Consider the following 18,982-nt stretch of genomic DNA (forward strand, 5'->3'; position numbering starts at 1 on the left):
AATTAATTTGATATTTATTATTAATCATAATAAATATTCAATTATTATCAATAATTAATTTTATACTGCCACAATGACTGAAATGGGTTAACAAAATGTTTAGTATATATAAAGAATGAATCATTAGAAAAGAAGATATGAAATGATTCGATGGGATGATAAAATTTGAGTTTTGATGGGAGAAATTTGATGAAAAATACTCTTTAGTATTACCGGCACTAAGCCTTTGGTTTAATTTACCCTTATTATAACTTTATTATTACATTTTAAGTTTATTTTAATATAAATATTGTTCTTCCTATACTTAATAATTCATCATTACCACTATTTTTTCCATTTGTTAAATGGAATATAATAGTGATATACGAATAATAATAGAAAATATACGAAATAGTTTCAACCTCTGATATAAACATATTTTTAAATTAATTACTTGTTATTAGGATTTCAAATTCCTCTATTGTTCCTTAGCAACAACTACTTATAGTTAAACCAAAATTAGATTTAACAATTATAATTTCACTTTCTGCTTATTAAGTAGAATAGGCATTATAAATACAGAGATTTTTTCTTTCTTGCAAGTATGGAATAATAAAATGACAGGTTAAAATTTATATTGTATATTTTCAAAAAATATCAGGTAGTAACATTTAAATTGGAAAGTACTAATTTAAAATCACACATATCTAATTTGAGCTTGTATAAAACATGAAACTTGTTAATAAATTATAAATAGTGTTTCAATTAGGTTATCATTTAATGGAGATAGAATAACTGAATTAAGGCCTCACACTTACCATATAATTAATTTTTAAATCTCAAAAATTGAACAATATTTCCAACATAAGTCAAATCATGTCACCATTGATAGGAGTTATAATTAATAAATTTAATAATCGATATGTTTATTAATTTATAAGGTTATTGTATTTTAATATTCACTTTGAATATTATAAAAATGAATGAACTGAAAAATGTTTGAAAACACAACCTCACATTAAATTAAATATATTTTAGATTTATGTGATCATATAGTAATATCACAGAACATCAAAAATATGAAAAAAGTACTACATTTAAAACTAAAAAAAAACTTTTAAACCTTGGTTTTCACCAAAAATTTTATCTTAACATAGTTATGATACATTACAATATCTATTTTTTATATTTTTATACACAATTATCCTTAAAGCGGTTGAGTATGTAGGAAAAGAAGAAAGAACAGTGCAAAGTAAACACTGAAATGCACTGTATACTCGCTATTTTAATTTCAATTTTTTCTTTTCTTTTTTTTGTATTATTTTCAGAAAGTAGCATACACTTGGGGCACCCAGTTTGGGAACCAATGTAGTAGATCATATCAGAGTAATCTACCATGCTTATTGAGCAAATATGGGGGGAACAGACAGATTGAACTTTATCAAGGGAGTGTGATTTTAAAAATTAAAATTATTATTTAAATAAGCCACATTTAAGGATGACACATAAAAAACAACAGAAGGTCCTTTATAATCAATTACAGCTCTTCTTTCACTGTACCATGAGGTGCTTCCAGGACGGCAAATGCTCTTGACCAGAATTCGTTTATTTCATCTAATGGAATATTTTCCATTTTTGTTTCTTCAGTTTGAATATGAAGTAAATTGTTTCCGGAATATTGATTCCATTTTACAGGAACACCTTCTAGTGTAGGATTCCTGTAAATTTAACCATATAAATAACATGATCAAAATGTAAGGAAAGTTAGGTTTAAATCCATATTTTACCATATATTTCTCTAGGTTTTAGCAAGAACTATATAAAAAAAAAAGTTAAATCATGAATGCAAGAAATTGATGTAAAACTATTACTGGAATGATATCATTTCATTTCCAAGGGCCTATTGGTGAGGAAACATGAGACAAGTACAAATATTTTTGACTGATAATAATAGAGATCATGAAAACTTGTTTTATGGCATAAAATTCCTTGTAGAATTTGTGCGTATTTTTTAAAACATCAGTACTTTAAATGAATCAATGTAAAAGCCTCAAATCCATGCTCTAATGCAGAAAGACAAAATAACTGGGATTTGGAGCGCTGGATTTGAAAAATAATTGTTGTGAAATGTAACCTAATTTTAAAATCACCTGTCTACAGATGAAATAGAAAAAATTAGAGTTGTTATTAATTACTTGACCAATTTATGGAAGGAATTCTCATGTTAATTTCAAGATCATGACGTCCCAAAATAAAAATGGATAAGAACCCTGTTTGTGATTGGAAAATTAGAGGATATTGCCTCCTAACAGCAGAGCACGAAATGATAATTGAGTCATCTGGGGTTGTTTCAACAAGAAAATAATATTATTAGTTTTGGGTGTGAGTAAAAGGGCCGTCCATAGCTAAGTTGGTTGAGGCGCAGGTCTTTGCATCCTGGGAACTGCGGGGGCGTCAGTTTGAATCTGGCCTGGTGAGTCAACGTTTCATTTCTGTTGCAGTCACAGGAAATGAAAACCTGGCCCCATGGTTAGAATAAGTTGGTTTCCTCTAGATAAACCCCTCCTATTCCTCCCGAATATGTCAGAAATGACAAAGAAGAGGGTATAAAATAAAAGGGTGTGAGTAAAGAAAAACTTTCCTGCTTTAAGAAACAAAGCTACAAGAACAATATATAAGAAGTTGTATTTGTTTTTCTTCAGTAACTGTTTTAAAGGCTAAGATGTATTGGCCTCATTTAGTGACAGGCAAGGAAATGAGAACAGCAATACCTTCGATGATGCCAAGTTTTAGCGAAGTCAGTGATGAAAAAAAATTCTTCCTCAAATTTTTGTATGATTTATTCATTTGATGTATATTTATACAAAATATGGCATAATTATTTTTTAGTTAATTAAATAAATTACAATATGAGGTGATTATTTATGAAATTAGATTGTAACAAAAGATTGAGGGGGTGCAACAATTTTCTTTTTTAAATGATCCACAACTGTTATAAGAGAAAGACAATTTCTCTATTGCAACCAAATCCAGCTCAGACCAAAGAATTGCGAGTCTATACCGATAGCCATATCTATTCGACTATGCTATATTCAAATAAGCTAGATTCAACTGGATATTAAGGCATACAATTATTACTTATGTAATGGTGTATGTATTACAATGAATGAACTTACCGGCTCTTGCCAAAATTAACCCAAATTTTTATGAGAAGTTCAGATACTTTTCTGTCCTCAGATATCCCTTTACTTTCAGGGAAAACAGTAGCCCAGTCGAAAAGACTTAGCAGTTCATCTGCATGAGATGCCTCTGAAAGAATGAAAGATCTTTTATTATATAAAAGATATAAAATATGAATTGTGTTAAAAGCCTATTTTAAGAATTATTATTTCGTATAGAAAATTTTAAATCTCTTTTTAATACTCATAGAGTATTCATCAAACACCATAAATAATATATATATTACTTTCAAAATTAAAACAAAAAGAAACACCCAAGTATTTTCAATTTTTTTTTTTAACAAACTGTATCCTATACTTTAAAATATTTAAATTAAACAACAAATCAAAGCCAATTCATCTTTAAACTTAACTACTACAAAACTCTCAAGAGAAATGAACTGGATGTTTTTTAGTGCTGAGAAAATGTAAAATACAAAGGGATATTTGAGAATTTTCAAAAATCAAAAACTAAAGAGAAGTGTTAAAAAAAAAAAATTCAGTCATTTCAGTTGATTTTTATGGTTTTACTAAGTAATTGTTAATAAAAATAATTACTTGGAGAATCTAATTTTATGTCTCCCATTCTATCAGATAAACTGTTTTCAGCTCTGTGACTCAATAAATAGGCATATTTTGGTCCAACGTGTCTTTGAAGGGATTTTAACATTGGATAAATAAAGAATAGATCCGTGTAAAACTAAAAAAAAAAATAATATATAAATACATAAAAATATTTGTACAAACAAAGTTTATCACAAATAAACAATAGGCTATTGATTCTAAACCATAATCCATGTTTGTTGAGTGAATATATATGTCGTAGGAAAATGGAGATTTGATCAGATTCCTAGGGTTGATGACCGATTCATGGAAGATGAAAAAATAACTCTCTGGGGAGATTCCCTAAAGAAATTAAGTGATTTCATCAAATCCCTTTTCTGTCTTAATAAAAAGATGAAAAATACATGCATTCAAAAGATGTAACATACTTTGTAACTTGAGATGGCACAAATCAAAGTGTTGTAATAGTTTCCCTTTCATCATTCCCCTCTTACAATGCTTTTGAAATGCAGTACAAAAGATGTAACGTACTTTGTAACTTGAGATGCCGCCAATCAAAGTGTTGTAATAAAAATGAATGAACATTATTATTTATTAATTACATTCAGTAATAGTGTTTAAAATTTCACTAAAAATATCAGCTCAAGTACCTATTTCTTCTTTTAATTACTTTTGAATAAATAATTTGTGTATTAATGAGTATTGTTGTATTATCTACTCTAAATTTAATAATGTATGGTTTACTAAATAATTACTTTTGATATCTGAAAAATATTATTTTGACTCAGACTACTAACTTACTGACTACAGACATTATGAACACCAATGAGCCCCATCGTCAGACAGCAGATTCAATGCATTTTCCAATTTTTAGACGCTTCCCTTTCATCATTCCTCTCTTACAATGCTTTTGAAATGCAGTACAAAAGATATCATGTATTATAGATACCTACCCTCTATATATCTAACCTTATGACCCATGGGGCTTGGAAGAAAAAAAAAATATTATTTCATTTTTCACTACAACAGTTAAAAGATTTGACTTTTAATCACTTACTTTCTTTAGGGAAATCACCCAACAGATGTTATTTTAACATCTCCCATGAATTGATCACCAAACTTAAAGATTTGTTTAAATTTCGATTTTCATCATCTCCCTGCGACATATGCATACAGAGGCTCAACAAGGTTGGAGATACCAGGGCAGTAGCCTATGTACATGCCTACAACTAACAGCTGTAATAGTTCTCAATTAGAATACTCAATATTGGAAAATAAATTAAAACTCTAAAGAAGTACTTCTCTGAAATTGATTATTTATTTTTTAATAAACTTCAAACAATACTTTGAGCAATGCACATTATTATTATTAATGGAAGATTATTGATTGACCATGTGTAAAGATGAAAGGAATATGGTCCGGGTGCGGTCAGAAAAACTCAAATAGTAGAATTATATTATTTTAATGAGCCAACATTTCGCCCCACGTTGCAGGGCTTCGTCTGGGCTAAAAAAGATACAAACATAGTTACAAAAGGAAAACAAAAACATAAGTGTAAAATAACAGGGGTATAAAATGTAAAAAAGTAAGATATAATAAGAAAATTTAAGGTAGTAAATAGTAAATGTAAAGGGTAATAGTAACAAATAGATAAGAAAAGAAATATTAAAGAAAATACAAATAAAGAGATGTAAAAAGAAAAAAGGGAAAAAAAAAAGAAAAAAGAAAAATCTATTATTATTAATATATTTCTATCAGTACTTTAAAAAATATTTTATTAGAATAGTGTAATTAACTAAGGGGAAAAAGAATTCTCACTGTAGATAGCTATTAGGTCTGTATCACTCCAAAACTGTATTTGATTAAACAAAGAGAGAGAAAAAAATTAAGTGGAAAAATAACATATATTATTTATATTTAAAATATGGATTAACTTACTGTTTCTATTTCATCTATAACTTGTTTTTTATCACTGAGATTTCTAAAATACTTTTCCTTAACCAAAGTTAGAAACTGATCTACCCCTGGCGAATTGGGATTAAGAAACATAATCTTCGGTAACAATTCATCTATATTTTTGACAAAGTCAAAAACAACTGATTCATCTTGATTAATAAGAGCTATAAAATAAAATAAAGTTAAATTAACTATTCTTACTAATTAACAACAATAGTTATTTTGTTTTATTAAAAAATCATGACTAAATAATTATAATGTAAGCAAACAAATTTTTAAAATGGACTAAGCTATAAACCAAGATCTAATTAAACTTGACTATTTTGGTTACATTTTGTATTTCATTTTTTGTATCTTATTGTTAGAAACAAATTTAAAAGAAATGAAAATTACTAACCACTTGTTTTAAAGAGCCCTTCTCCATTACTAAATCCTGTAATCCATGGATGTGATACTTTTATGTTCCGTGGATCTTCAGTAATGAAAGCTCCATCATTTTCTTCCTCCACAACAGGTTGAAAGATTACTGCTGGATCGAAATCCCATTCCTAAAACAACAAATTTAAATAGAAATATCATCTGTGTAATATGTGTTGTGGAAATAATATTAAATACTTTCTTACAGCATAAATAAATTTATAAAGCCAAGGATATTAATCATGAAATAGTTCTCCCTAGAAAGCCTCTATTAAAAATCCAAATTTTATGGTTAATTGACTGAACAAGTATCAACCCAATGTATTCATAAAAACAAAATATTTTAAATTTTAGAGTATTCAATTCTTTCTCATACATTTTTCTGCAGAAACGTTCATTATTCCTATAGGTTAAAAACGATCCTAAAAATTTATATAAAAATCAATTTGTTAGTCTTAAAAAGCAAAACAAATACATTGGTTGGCTCTTTGTGACAAATTTGTATAATTTACAAATCTACATTACCTGTTTTGTGTAATTTTATAAACCTTAAGAAATGTAAAAATAAATCATGAAAGCAATTTGACAAAAATTACATAAGAATTTCTTAAAGGATTTATCTCAAAATCACAGTTGGTTCTCAACGAGTGAAAAGTGAAAGCAATAGTAAAACAGCAGAATTTGTTTCAGATGGAATTAAATCTCACTTTATCATTATATAATGGATTGTTCTTTGACTGCATTTATTTCTGCTGTAATATTTTTTTTCTCGAAATGTTTTAAGTTTTCACAATACTGAACTGAGCCATTCTATAGTAAATCTTTAAACATAAGACAGAATCAGTAATTCTAAAATAAAAGTTTTTTTTTTTTTTTATTTAGATTCTTAAAAGTAAGGGAAGAATAAAAATAACAAACAGTATTATTTTTTTTGGATCCAGGGTCCCTAGAGCTGTTAAATTAGGTGAAGACCATAGTAACTATTTTTTGAACAATTACGATGCTTATATCTTTAGTAGTTGTAGAAATTAAATCATAAAATCCTACTCTTCAATCAGAAAACAAATCAAACAGAATGAATTTGTATTTTACTTAATAGAATTTAGCTAACCAAAAGTTTTTCCACATTTAACTACTAAAAAATTAGTAATGTTCTTTTCAATTTTATAAGTAAGAATGAATATAAATATACTAACTTAATACAGTATATAAAATGTAATTTTATGCTAATGTTTTGACGGATTTGTGAAAGACACAAAATAAATAAATAAAAAAGTTATAGAATTAAAAGTAAAATAAATAAGTAAAACGTTTAGTATCTTTGGTGTCTAGGAAATTTATTTTTTCCCTTGACCGTTGATACAATATTATTACCAGAAACTCAAGTTCGGAAGCAATTAACTTCTCTCCTTCAACTGACTGAAAACATTCTAATAAGGGACTGGAACTACATCCAACTATCTTTGCAACCTCCTCAACTAGTTCTTTTGCACGACCAGGATATGAAAGTGCCCATATTGCATCAACAGTTCCACTTTGTGAAATAGCTCCCTTCACTAGGTCTGAAAATTGAAGTGAGGAAGTAAAAAATAAAGCATAATTAAAATTATGAGAAGAAAGCCGATTATTGATAAAATTTCTAAAACTTTCATAGAATTCTGTAACACATATTGCAGTAAAATTAAAAAAAAAAATTATAAACTGCTATGATAATAATCATTTCACTTTACATACAAAGCTTCATAAAGAAGTTTTCATTTCTAATTCAAATAAAAAGTTTTGTTAATTTAAACCGAATTTAGAGTCCTCATGAAAAGTGACATAGCATTATATTAATCAAAAATAGATTAAAACCAGTATTTTAATTTTGTTTTATATAAAAAAAAGAACAGAACCATAAAATAAACACTTATTTTTAACTTAAAAAATTATGCCAAGCAGATAACTTAATGTGATTCCAAAATAGTAATATAAAAACCTCTTGACAAAGGAGATGTTATCAGGTAATGTGTACTCGCCCCTCCAGCACTTTCTCCAAAAACTATGATTGAATCTGGGTTTCCTCCATAGTCATTAATATTTTCACTTAACCACTTTAGTGCCATTGCTTGATCCTTTAACCCGAAATTTCCAGGTATTAGTTGATCTTCAGTGGATAAAAATCCTAAAAATAATATGAGCCTATTAAGTGATGCTACAACAATCCTTAAACTTAACATAAAATAACTAAATTAGTTTTTAATTATATTTATATTTAGAAAATAGCTAAATTTATTTTTTTTTAAATTTGGATATATATAAATATACATATAATATATATACATAACTTAAGTATCATCGAGACCAAACAGTAAAAACTAAAGAGAAAAAGGATATGAAATGACTTGCATAGGTTCCAGCAATAGAATGACTTTATTGAGTCCAGTACCTCAATGTATATACACATTCGATCGGCTGATATGGCTTGTCAGGTGGTATCGTACTCAGGCCATAACTTTATATATACTATAGATGTGATCTGGGCTCAGAGATTTTAAATTCTAAAAAATCTGAAATCCTTTTTATTTCCAAGTCATAGGAAAAATTTAATTTAATAGTATTTATAATGTTGGTCTGTATTCAGTGCTTCACCCAGATTCAATTTTACATCATCATTACTGGATGATATAGGTTTGGTCTTTTAGACAGATTTCACCCGATACTGCAAGTGAGGGTAATAATATACATATTTCCATTGGATTGCTCCAATGGACATGCCACGTGCTAAGAATGTTTGTCTAAAAGTTGGCAAAGAAGATTCTATCCGGAAAATACACGATACAAGGAGCCCTTAGGTAGAACACTGAAACAAAGATGGGAAGATGGATTGGCCAAGGGTACCAGATTAAATCTTGGTGTACAGAACTAGAAAGTGGCAGCACACAATGGTATAACAGTAGTTGGTAGTGAGTTAAGACCCCTTTGAAAGAAAAACAATAACAAAGGAACTTTCTTGAAAAATAAACATTATATTTACCTAGTGCTCCAAGGCGATAATGAACAACAACAAGAACCACATCTTCATCCATAAAAAATGAAGGAACTTCTTTTGGACCAGGTGAGCCACACCTGAATCCTCCACCATGTATGTATACTAATACAGGAAGATTTTTACTTGAATCAACCTAAAATAAAGTATATGGGCTGTAAAATATATATCTAGAAAATGCTCAATGAATAATCATAAAACATGAATCATCATCTCACTCATGTTTTTTTTAAATGTGAAACTATTAAATTAAAATATTACATACATCAGGAGTGTAAATATTGAGAAATAGGCAGTCTTCTTGGCCTAATGTTGTGTTTCTTAATTCAGGAACAAATATATATTTCTGAAGACAAAGTGGTGCTTCTTCTGTAGCATCAAGAATGCCCTTCCAACCATTGTGGGGCTGAGGATTCTAAAAAATACGAGATATTCATGTATACAGCAATTGATATAAATATAGAAAAAACAGAATGAAAAAGGATCTATTATGATTAATACTTTATAGTGCACCAGTATGCAACATTTCCAAGTGTAACGCTGAGTACTTATATGATAGTATAAATTTGGTATTAAATTATTGTGTATCTCCTCAGTAAAAAAAAAGTTGTTGATTAAAAATGAAGTATTTTCAAAATATATATTTCTCTCTATTATATAAAAAGGCTTTCAGTGACCATTATGATTGTGATATTTCATACCATGCGTAATATTTAATTTTACATATAAGGTTTAATAAAAGAAATTGAAGAAATATTGAAATGCTGGTATAAATATTTTTAAAAAAAATGTTTTCCTACTTACAGTATATTGAAAAAAAACAATAATACAATCTGAACTACAGAAAACATGCAAATAACAGTCATATAATTTGAGCGAGTAGTACAATTAAATGGACAGTTGTATAATTTGTAAAATAGAGTTGGTCAGGCATCAGGCAGACATGGGGTACTCTCCTCCCCCCCCCCTTTAGTCTTCCTAATAATAATAAAATGCTAAGAAACACCAAAGCTTAGATGCTGATATAAATTACAATATGTCCCTCCATACCTCCATCTGCCAACCCCTGTCCAAACCTACAGCTGCAAGGTCAGCTTTATCATAATCTTCCTATAGAGGCCTCAGTTATAATTCATAAAAATAGTTTAAAACAAAAGCTATTAAAAAAGAAGGTGCTAATTAGTACTCTGTAGTTTATTTTATCTTATAGAGTGATATTAGTGTAATAGGCTGCCTGATAAACTGATTTGTTGATTTTTTTCTACTGATATATTTATATCTATACCAGTTATTTAACAGGTAACATTATTTGATGAGCAATCAACTTTATATGTTATCACTTTATTTTTTAGACATTTGTTATTTGTCGACAGTAATATGATTTAATAGCAAATTTAGTAGTAACTACTTATTGGTAAAACAAGGGTCGAGCGGGGAAGTGAAGGGCAGTGACCCTGCCCCTCCAGACCATAGAAAAATTAAATGAATGACTGATAAATTACAAAGTGTTTATGGTTTTAGGAGACTCCTGAGATTATTTCATACTTTCCAAAACCTCTGGCAGCACTAACCAAGGGGACCCCTTAATATCCCATCACCCAGGCCCAAACAGATAGTAGGTCCACTACTGGATAAAACACACAAGTAACATAAAAGTGTTGCAATGTTACAGCAATATAAGTACTAAATGATCTAGCTTCATTACGCTGATATTAAGCAAGTGTGACAATCCAAAAAATAATTCAAAGCAAATATTTTCAATATTCCCTCATTTTTCATTTATTGAAAAACAAAAAAAAATCAATGAATCAACGATGAAACCATTGGTAAAAAAAAAGTTTCTATATTTTTTTTAGTTTCTTATTATATGGCCCTACACTGTATCTTATCTCCATAATAGCACGCAAGTGAAGTAAAATATGGGTGTAGATAACAACACTGAGCCTACTATCAACTTTCACTAGCCTGAAAAAAAGGTTCCCTTCATCATTTTCATTGGGAACAAAACCAACAGAAATATACCATTGAAAAATAACCAAATTCGATAGAGCAGCATTTCCAACAACCACCATTGTTACCACAGGTGATGTGATAAGCCTCTACACTACACCGCCAGTTTTTTCCCTCAACCACTTCATCTTAACAAAATTGTTCCTTCCTATTTTTCATCAATTCCCAATTCAAAACGAAATAAAAGTAATTCAGATTGGATTTTTGGCTTTAACGAATCGGGAAAGATTTCTCGGCTTCAATAATGATGACATGGATAGAAACTATGCAGACTTTCATGTATCACTATCATTCTATGATGATATTAGAGGTGGTTATATGTGATATTTATAAACAACGAAAATGAACTGTTTATTATTGGCCAGAAGTTATGGTTCTTCATCTAACCCAGTTGTTCTCAATCTTTCTTTCGTAACAGAACCCTTCTAATAGAAGTAGGAAAATGGGGGGAACAACCTCTACATTATCATTTGATTAAAAAAAAAAAATATGAGATTTTCTTGGCTTTCAGCAAATGCTAAGATAGAGTAGGATACCTACATAATTTGTAGAAAAAATGAGATGCTAAGGTTCAAAATTGTGTAGAGTTGACGTGAAATGACCTATTTCTAATTTAAATTCTTTCGCGGAACCCCGGAAAGAGGATTTTTAATTTTATTTACTTTTATAAATAATATAAAACAATTTTGATCTTTTATTTTTATTTTTCTATACTTCCATTCAAAATAGGTAAATTACAAATATTTTATTAATTAGTTTTCATAGTCGAGACATAAAGATAAATAAAATAGGTAAGAGAAATTAATTAATTAGAAAATATGATTTATCAAATTTATAATGAATACAGAATTTTAAAATAAAAATGAGTAGAATGGTCATTTCTCACTAATCTCTATTTCTCATCAAACATCTTCTTTAGAGTTAAGTCAAAAATAGACAAATAAGGAAAATGTTAATTTTCTTGTCATCAATTTAGTATATTAATTAATAAGAAAACTCTGTAGCCTTAAGGGACGAAATTAAATACATAACAGCCAATACAAAAAATCTAGTGAACAGTCAAACCAATTAAAAAATAAACCACCGTACGATCATCCTGTCAACACTACAACAATGTACCATATAAGTAAATAAATTGAAAATGAAATGAAAAGTGACATATAATTATTTATTCTTTTACTGTACAAAGAAGTCAACCTTGTGGGTTCTGGAACTCTTCGAAGTCCACCCAGCCTTATGAAGTGGGTGCTCTAAATTGGGGAAAAATCTGGAGGTCGGGCATGATTCTGGTGCATCGTCGACTTCTTGTGCAACCGTTGGTGTAGTAACAGAACTTCCTTACTAAGTACTTGCACTACTGACCCTACATGGGTTGTAATGGTACTGATTTATTTTTATAAGTAAAAAAAAAAAAATCAAATATTTTAAAAAACATTAATTGTTTATAATTTATTTTATATTTCAGTTACTTATTTTACACTTTATTATTTAACGAAATGTTAAGCAAATATCAAATTATTTTAGCCTTTCGCGGTACCCTAGTGGCGAGCTTGCGACATACACTTCAAAATCCACTTTTATAGGGGCATATATTTTGTTTTATTTAGTTTCACATAATATATTGTTTTTTTTTTTTTACTGTTATATATTGTAGAAAATATTGCTTATTTTTTTTCCGAAGAGTTCATAATACACAATCTTAATGTTATTTTTTACAATACAAAAAGAACACCGTTTCAACAAGGTTAAAAGTTATTAAAAATAGTAAACAATTAGTAAATTTTCACTCTCGCGAAACAATTTTCACACATACAAACAATTGTTAAAAACAACGGAGCAACAATTGGACTCTCTAATCTTGGTTACATAAAATATTATATAACTACCTTCTTTAAAAAACGATTGGTTATAATGATATGTATGAATGATTAATATGGCAACAGTTAAATTGATAGTTCATCTATATAAAGATTATAATACACAAGATGTGGTTGATTAATTTATATCTCAAGGTCTAGGTCTCTCTCTAGGCTAAAAGTCGTCAAACCTTTCTGATAGAGGTCTTATTATCTTCTATATCTGGAATACGAATGGCGAGCTATACTTCTTGAAGTTGATAACATATATTAAAAAATGTTTGTATTAAATACTCGTTTTTTTTTTTTTAAACGGGTAATATTTAAAAATCACAATAATAATCTGTGGATTAATAAGATGTTGGCAATAATATGTCAATCCAATTAATTTTTCTAAAAATCAATCAAACCGTAAGGGCCGAATTATGTTGTCACTCTTCCAAAAATGTTAACCTCAGTAGATTTAAATGTCAAATAAATAAAATTAAAAAAATAAGATTTTATAAAATTAAAATGACATCACGTTATTAAAATTATGAATGAATTTGTTAACAAAAAATATATTATAAAAATTAATAAGTCCGACAGTTCAATTAATTTGTTGCGGATTATTTAGTTGAACATGCTAGCCAACGAAAAATCGGATAGATCACAAAAATGTAAGCAATTTGCTCTTGTTTAATTTAAGGTTATTTCAGACGTCATGTCGGTTCAGTTCAGATCCAGTCCTAGTTCAGTTCAGTTTTCACTGTGCTAGTCCGTCTAGCACTACGTTCAAAGGATCACTGGAAATACAACGACTAAACTAGTGTCCCCTTTCTCTTTAGTAAGGTAGTTTTTTAGGCAGAAAAATCAATAAAATTGTAGATGACTATCAGTCAAAATTTAATCTTGTTCTAATATTGTCTTTGTAATATTATGTATAACTCAATAGCGGCTCAAGATGGAGTTGAGGGTTGAAAATTTGCATGTGAATTGAGTTGATGTTGAAGAAGTGCCTTTGTATTTGAAGTACCCCAACGTTTTTATCCCCTGTCATTTTCTACGCACTTTAACCATTAATAAAACAATTAAATCACTTTGCATTTGTTTTCCAAAAGAAAAATATGCCTCAAAGACAGAGGTCTGCTGCTCACGCTTATATAGTTTAAATTACACCCTAACTAATTATATTCTTTATTTCATTCTATCTTTGAACTATTCTATTTTTTTATTGCCCAATCATAATTTCAGAGCTGAAGGTTTTATTCATTTAATAATATGGTTCATATAAAGATCCCTTAAAAGTCTTGATGCCTTTCAATATAAAATAACCGGCATTCAAACCAATTTTATAAATATGTTTATAGGAAATGGTCATATGAAAAAGCATTTACTCTATTAAGACATTCTATATTTCCTTCTTCTTTGTTGTTTATAGGTACTGTTCAAAACTCCAGAACATTGGAAAAATAAAATAATTCACCATAATAGCCAATCATTAATTACCAATATATTGATCCCTCTTTCCCTTCACAATCTTTTATACAATATCCCTGCTAACTATATTTGAAAAAAAAAACAACATAAATCAACCTGCAATATAAACTTAATTTTCCTGTTTTCTATTGCTACATAAATAAAACAAAAAATTTCATAATATAACTTCATAATTTTAACAATGACATCAATATTGAAGGTATGGCCAAAGAAATCAGTGTGTAGTTAAGGAAATAATGTAATTGTTACAAAAACAAAAAAATTTTTATAGGTCTCCTTGAGAATGACCTGAGGGCCGAAACATTGAAGAATTATTAAAGAATAAAGGTTGAGAGTAAAAAAGGATCAAAATTATGTAAATTGATATTAAAACATAATATTATTAGACTTATTCACTTAGTTTGAATCTTGGTACAGAGATATAGGTGATAACATCACTTTATTTTGGTTAGAAATCCTAAATACATTAAGAGTTTATTTATGACCAATATTCAATCTTCAATCTTTATCTAACAGGTGGTACAACTTTTGTGACAAGAAATTCTTTTTTGGATTTGTAAAATAAGCATTAAGTAGGTTTATGTTAGTAAAGATCCAAGGAAACCTGTTGAGATTATATATGTATATATATAGTTCATGTTTATAAAATATAAAACTAATCTAGTATAAAATTAATGCTTCATTTAAAAAATATTATAGCCAAGAGCTCTGAAGTCCCTTAAACGTTATCAGAACAGCATACTATAGAAGATTTGTAGATGCACATCATTTGAGAGACGAATGAATGGCTCACATACTTAAGAAACTACTGCTGGAAACAGTAGAATATCACATCACACTCAGGCATATTGAGTTCTTTGATAACCTTCCTGCTTCCTTTATTCCATTATCTCACCCCATCTCCCCTTCCTGTGAGGTGGCAAGGCAGGAAGGGTTCCATCTACCCTTGTAACATAACCCTTTATTCTCTCCTTTTATCCCCTCTTCTCTTATTATTTACTATTATTATAAATTTTTACTTATTTATTATTATTTCATTTGACTTGATTTTCATCTCCTATTTGTCCATATCTTTGCCGATCATCTCGAGGAGGCCCCTAGCCTCCAGTTCTTAAAGTAGAGTTCCAACAGAACTAACATCTCAACCAACATTTTTTCAACTTCTAATATCCTCGGTAGAAAAAGGTAATATTTCTGTTGAATTATTATCATCACTTAATGCTATTATAGTAATCCATTCTAATTTCAGTTTTAGAGGGGTCGACAAAAAAAAAAAAAAAAAAAATTAAATGAAATAATAAATTAGTGAGGAGGTTCTTTTTTTATAAAAATAGAAATGGAGTCTTATATATATAAAAAATAACCTTTGACGTTCTATATACCTATTGACATGAAAAATGTCAATTTCTACAGAACCATATATCAAACTTCATATTATTGATTGATGACAGGTATTGGTTCAGCAAACAAATAATTCAAAAACAAATATTTCGATACAAGTATATGCCCAATTCTGTAGTCCATGTTTTTAAGTTATTGTTTTCACTTTTAGAAATTAAAAATATTGGGTGTGGCTTATGTTCATAACATTTTTTTTACAAAATGTTTCTTTATCTAATTAAACAATAAAGGTTTGTTATAATTTGAAATTCTCTTTTTATTTTCTGATTTCTTAAGTATTATACATTTATGAATATACATTTTTTTTAAAAAATCTTAGAAGAAAAGCAATGGGTATTTTTTAAAATTTTCTTTATGGTTAACCTTGTAGAATTTTCATTATATTTTTTTCTATACAAAATCTTGAAATATATTGAATTTTTGTTGAAGATTCTTCATAAATAATTCTTGTTCTTTGTTTTTAATACTGCAATTTTTTCACAAAAAAATTTGAATTATATTCAAAAACCTATTGTTTGCGAACAATTTGTATGTAGGTACACATAATGACCCTGTATGGTGGTAAATTGAAATTATATCAGAATTTAAATTATAAACAGGTACAATTACGATCCAACTTATGTTATTGCAATATATTTTAGATCACACCCAATGAAGCCTTTCACAATCTAGTAGTGCCTATAAAGAATTATATTTATTGAACCATTATTTCTTGCACATCATTGCTCAGAATAAATATTTCAGTTCATTCATATGATTTCAAACTCAAATATTTTTTCTACATATATTAATATTAGAAGAAGGTAGTTGACCGACTGTAGATTGTAGGAAGTACTAATTTTGTACCTTTATTGTCTGCTATTTTCCTACAATCTATATATTAAAATCAGATGAATCCAAAACATTATCTATGGATCATAAATTAGAACAGAAAGTTTTAAAAGAAAACATATACATTTTTTTGGTCAAAATGTTTATCTAAAAAGAATTTAAAGAACCACATAGATTATTTGTCATATGAGATCATATCAAAATTTTAATAGTTTAATAAATATGGTAAAACCATACATGTCTGTAAAACTGCATAAAATAAATAAATGAAATATAATAAAGTAAAATAAATAAAACTATATATAATGATAAAGTTATACAAAGAAATGTCAAAGAAATTTACTGTTGCGCTAGTTTTGTTATCACTGGTTAGATGTCTATCGCTGATTTTTTGTTAGTAATATTTTGAATGAACTATAAAATAAAAGCTATAATTTGTATTAAAGCTACATTTGATAACTATATAACCAGATATATATTTTCATAAGTAATATAAATAATTTTTATGAAAGTATTAAAATCACCATGATTATTTAATCCTTAATTTTTATTGATATGAGGAAGTATCATTAGAGAAAATTTACTTCACAGAAAGTTTTTATTATTAAGTATGTTAAATATGTTTATCTATGTTATGAATACTATAAAGTTTTAAATCTTATAGGTAATTAACTATCTGAATTGGATTTTACCCCTAAAATAATTACATATTCTCATTTATTTACCTCTCTTTGTTTTAGATAAATGCATAAAAGTAGGGAAAAAATATTTATAGCATGTATGTAAACATTTTGTACCATACCCTGAGCCTAAGCTTTCCAACTGGTGGTTGTGCATATGGTATTCCCCTAAAAGCATAATAATTCCTGCCATTTCTGGAAGATTCCTGTGTACCCTGGAGAACTCCTTTCCTCGTCTTCAACTCGATAGCAGAAGAGAAGGCTGCAACAAGCAGGATCACCAGACTGGTCCACCCCATCTTGCCGACTGGGTATGCTCTGATAGCTCAAGGTTCCCTCCTACCCAATAAAAACAAAACGCCCGGGAGCTTTACATTAGGCGGTTTCGTTATGTCACCTTCTCTTTTTATTACTAAAACACCGCTATTTACTTTAATTATTTTTCAAACAATTCAGTTGACGAAACAGTTCTATTTTTAATTCCTGTTTCGTCATTCCTTAGTAGTATCATTTTACGAACCAAATTTAATTAAATTATGGTCAATTTATGATGCATTTTGCCTCACAGTTTGTTAGTCTAAATATGAATTTAATAACTAACCGCTACCGATTATTCAGACTCTGAAAATAACAGGTTTTTAGGGCAGGAAATTGAGCCCTTAATAGTTAAAAAGTGGTATTTCTCTCCATTTCTCATCAAAGCGTTTACCACGCTTTCGATATTATCTGTTAAGATTTATTGGAAATATAATTTCATGGGTGTTGTAAATGATATTATGACCTTTTACCTAAAAATAAACTATTAAAATAATATCATTTTTTAGAGATCAACGACAAAGGACAGCTTAAATAAATCTCTAATCCGTAGGTTCTTAAACTGAGTTTCGCTTAGTCAACGAAAAAACTATGGTATTATAGTAATTTGCATCCTGGAAGTTGTAGACCTTATTAAAATAACTTATGCTATATAAATCTTACATGAACACTTTCTGTATTTGTTGTTATTGACTAGTTTTGACATAAGTAAATAATAATTGGAAAAAATTGTTATTTTTATAATTAATTAATTAATTGCAAAACCATTTATAAAAATATGATGCGTTGCACGTTATGCATCGCATAACTTTCACTTACAACCTACTAACTTCCTCAAATTTTGTGTAGATTGGTGAGCTCGTGTTCAAGTATTTTTGTGCTTTTCAGAAAAAAAAGTCTGAGACCAGGGAAGGCACCAGTGCAGACTGTAGAAAATCCACCGGATGTGGAAATCCCACTCTTAATTCTTGAGACAAAATTGACAGACTTCAGATAGTGTTGTAAACCACTAGAGAATCGTGATTCTTCGAAGTGTATCTCTCGAGGGTTCGATTTTTGCAAAATAATTCATTCTGATTCACCTGTCCAATAGGGATGGAACCTATGTACTTTAATGAAAACTATGTATAATTAATAGTCAAAATTGAAGAGTTTGCCAAGTATAGGTAGGGGGAATAAAAATGGCGGCTGTTTCAAATCGATAAACAAAACTAATTTTTCATTCGGAGCTCTATATCTTAAAAAGT

The 18,982-nt window shown here is 28.5% G+C and overlaps 1 protein-coding gene across 1 annotated transcript; it reads right to left on the reverse strand.

Moving 5' to 3' along the window:
• Positions 1-604: 604 nt before the first annotated feature.
• Positions 605-17,743, reverse strand: LOC106678813 (juvenile hormone esterase). The gene is made up of 10 exons (XM_014417575.3): positions 17,543-17,743; positions 9,429-9,578; positions 9,152-9,299; positions 8,114-8,299; positions 7,510-7,697; positions 6,116-6,266; positions 5,701-5,882; positions 3,756-3,897; positions 3,156-3,288; positions 605-1,697 (listed from the first exon to the last, which is right to left on the reverse strand). Exons 1-10 carry the CDS (start codon positions 17,717-17,719, stop codon positions 1,517-1,519), a joined length of 1,638 nt encoding a protein of 545 aa, XP_014273061.1. The 5' UTR covers positions 17,720-17,743; the 3' UTR covers positions 605-1,516.
• Positions 17,744-18,982: the final 1,239 nt, after the last annotated feature.

The sequence above is a fragment of the Halyomorpha halys genome, unplaced genomic scaffold (genome assembly GCF_000696795.3).
Source record: "Halyomorpha halys isolate HHAL.00 unplaced genomic scaffold, Hhal_1.1 Scaffold161.1, whole genome shotgun sequence".
NCBI classification, from domain to species: domain Eukaryota; kingdom Metazoa; phylum Arthropoda; class Insecta; order Hemiptera; family Pentatomidae; genus Halyomorpha; species Halyomorpha halys.

Coding starts and splice junctions, on each gene's coding strand:
- LOC106678813 (XM_014417575.3), bottom strand. CDS start 17,719: ATGGGGTGGACCAGTCTGGTGATCCTGCTTGTTGCAGCCTTCTCTTCT. Junction 9,579..17,542: donor TTGGAAAGCTTAGGCTCAGG/GTATGGTACAAA, acceptor CGTATTTTTTAG/AATCCTCAGCCCCACAATGG. Junction 3,898..5,700: donor TTATAGATGAAATAGAAACA/GTAAGTTAATCC, acceptor TTTTTTTTTTAG/TTTTACACGGATCTATTCTT.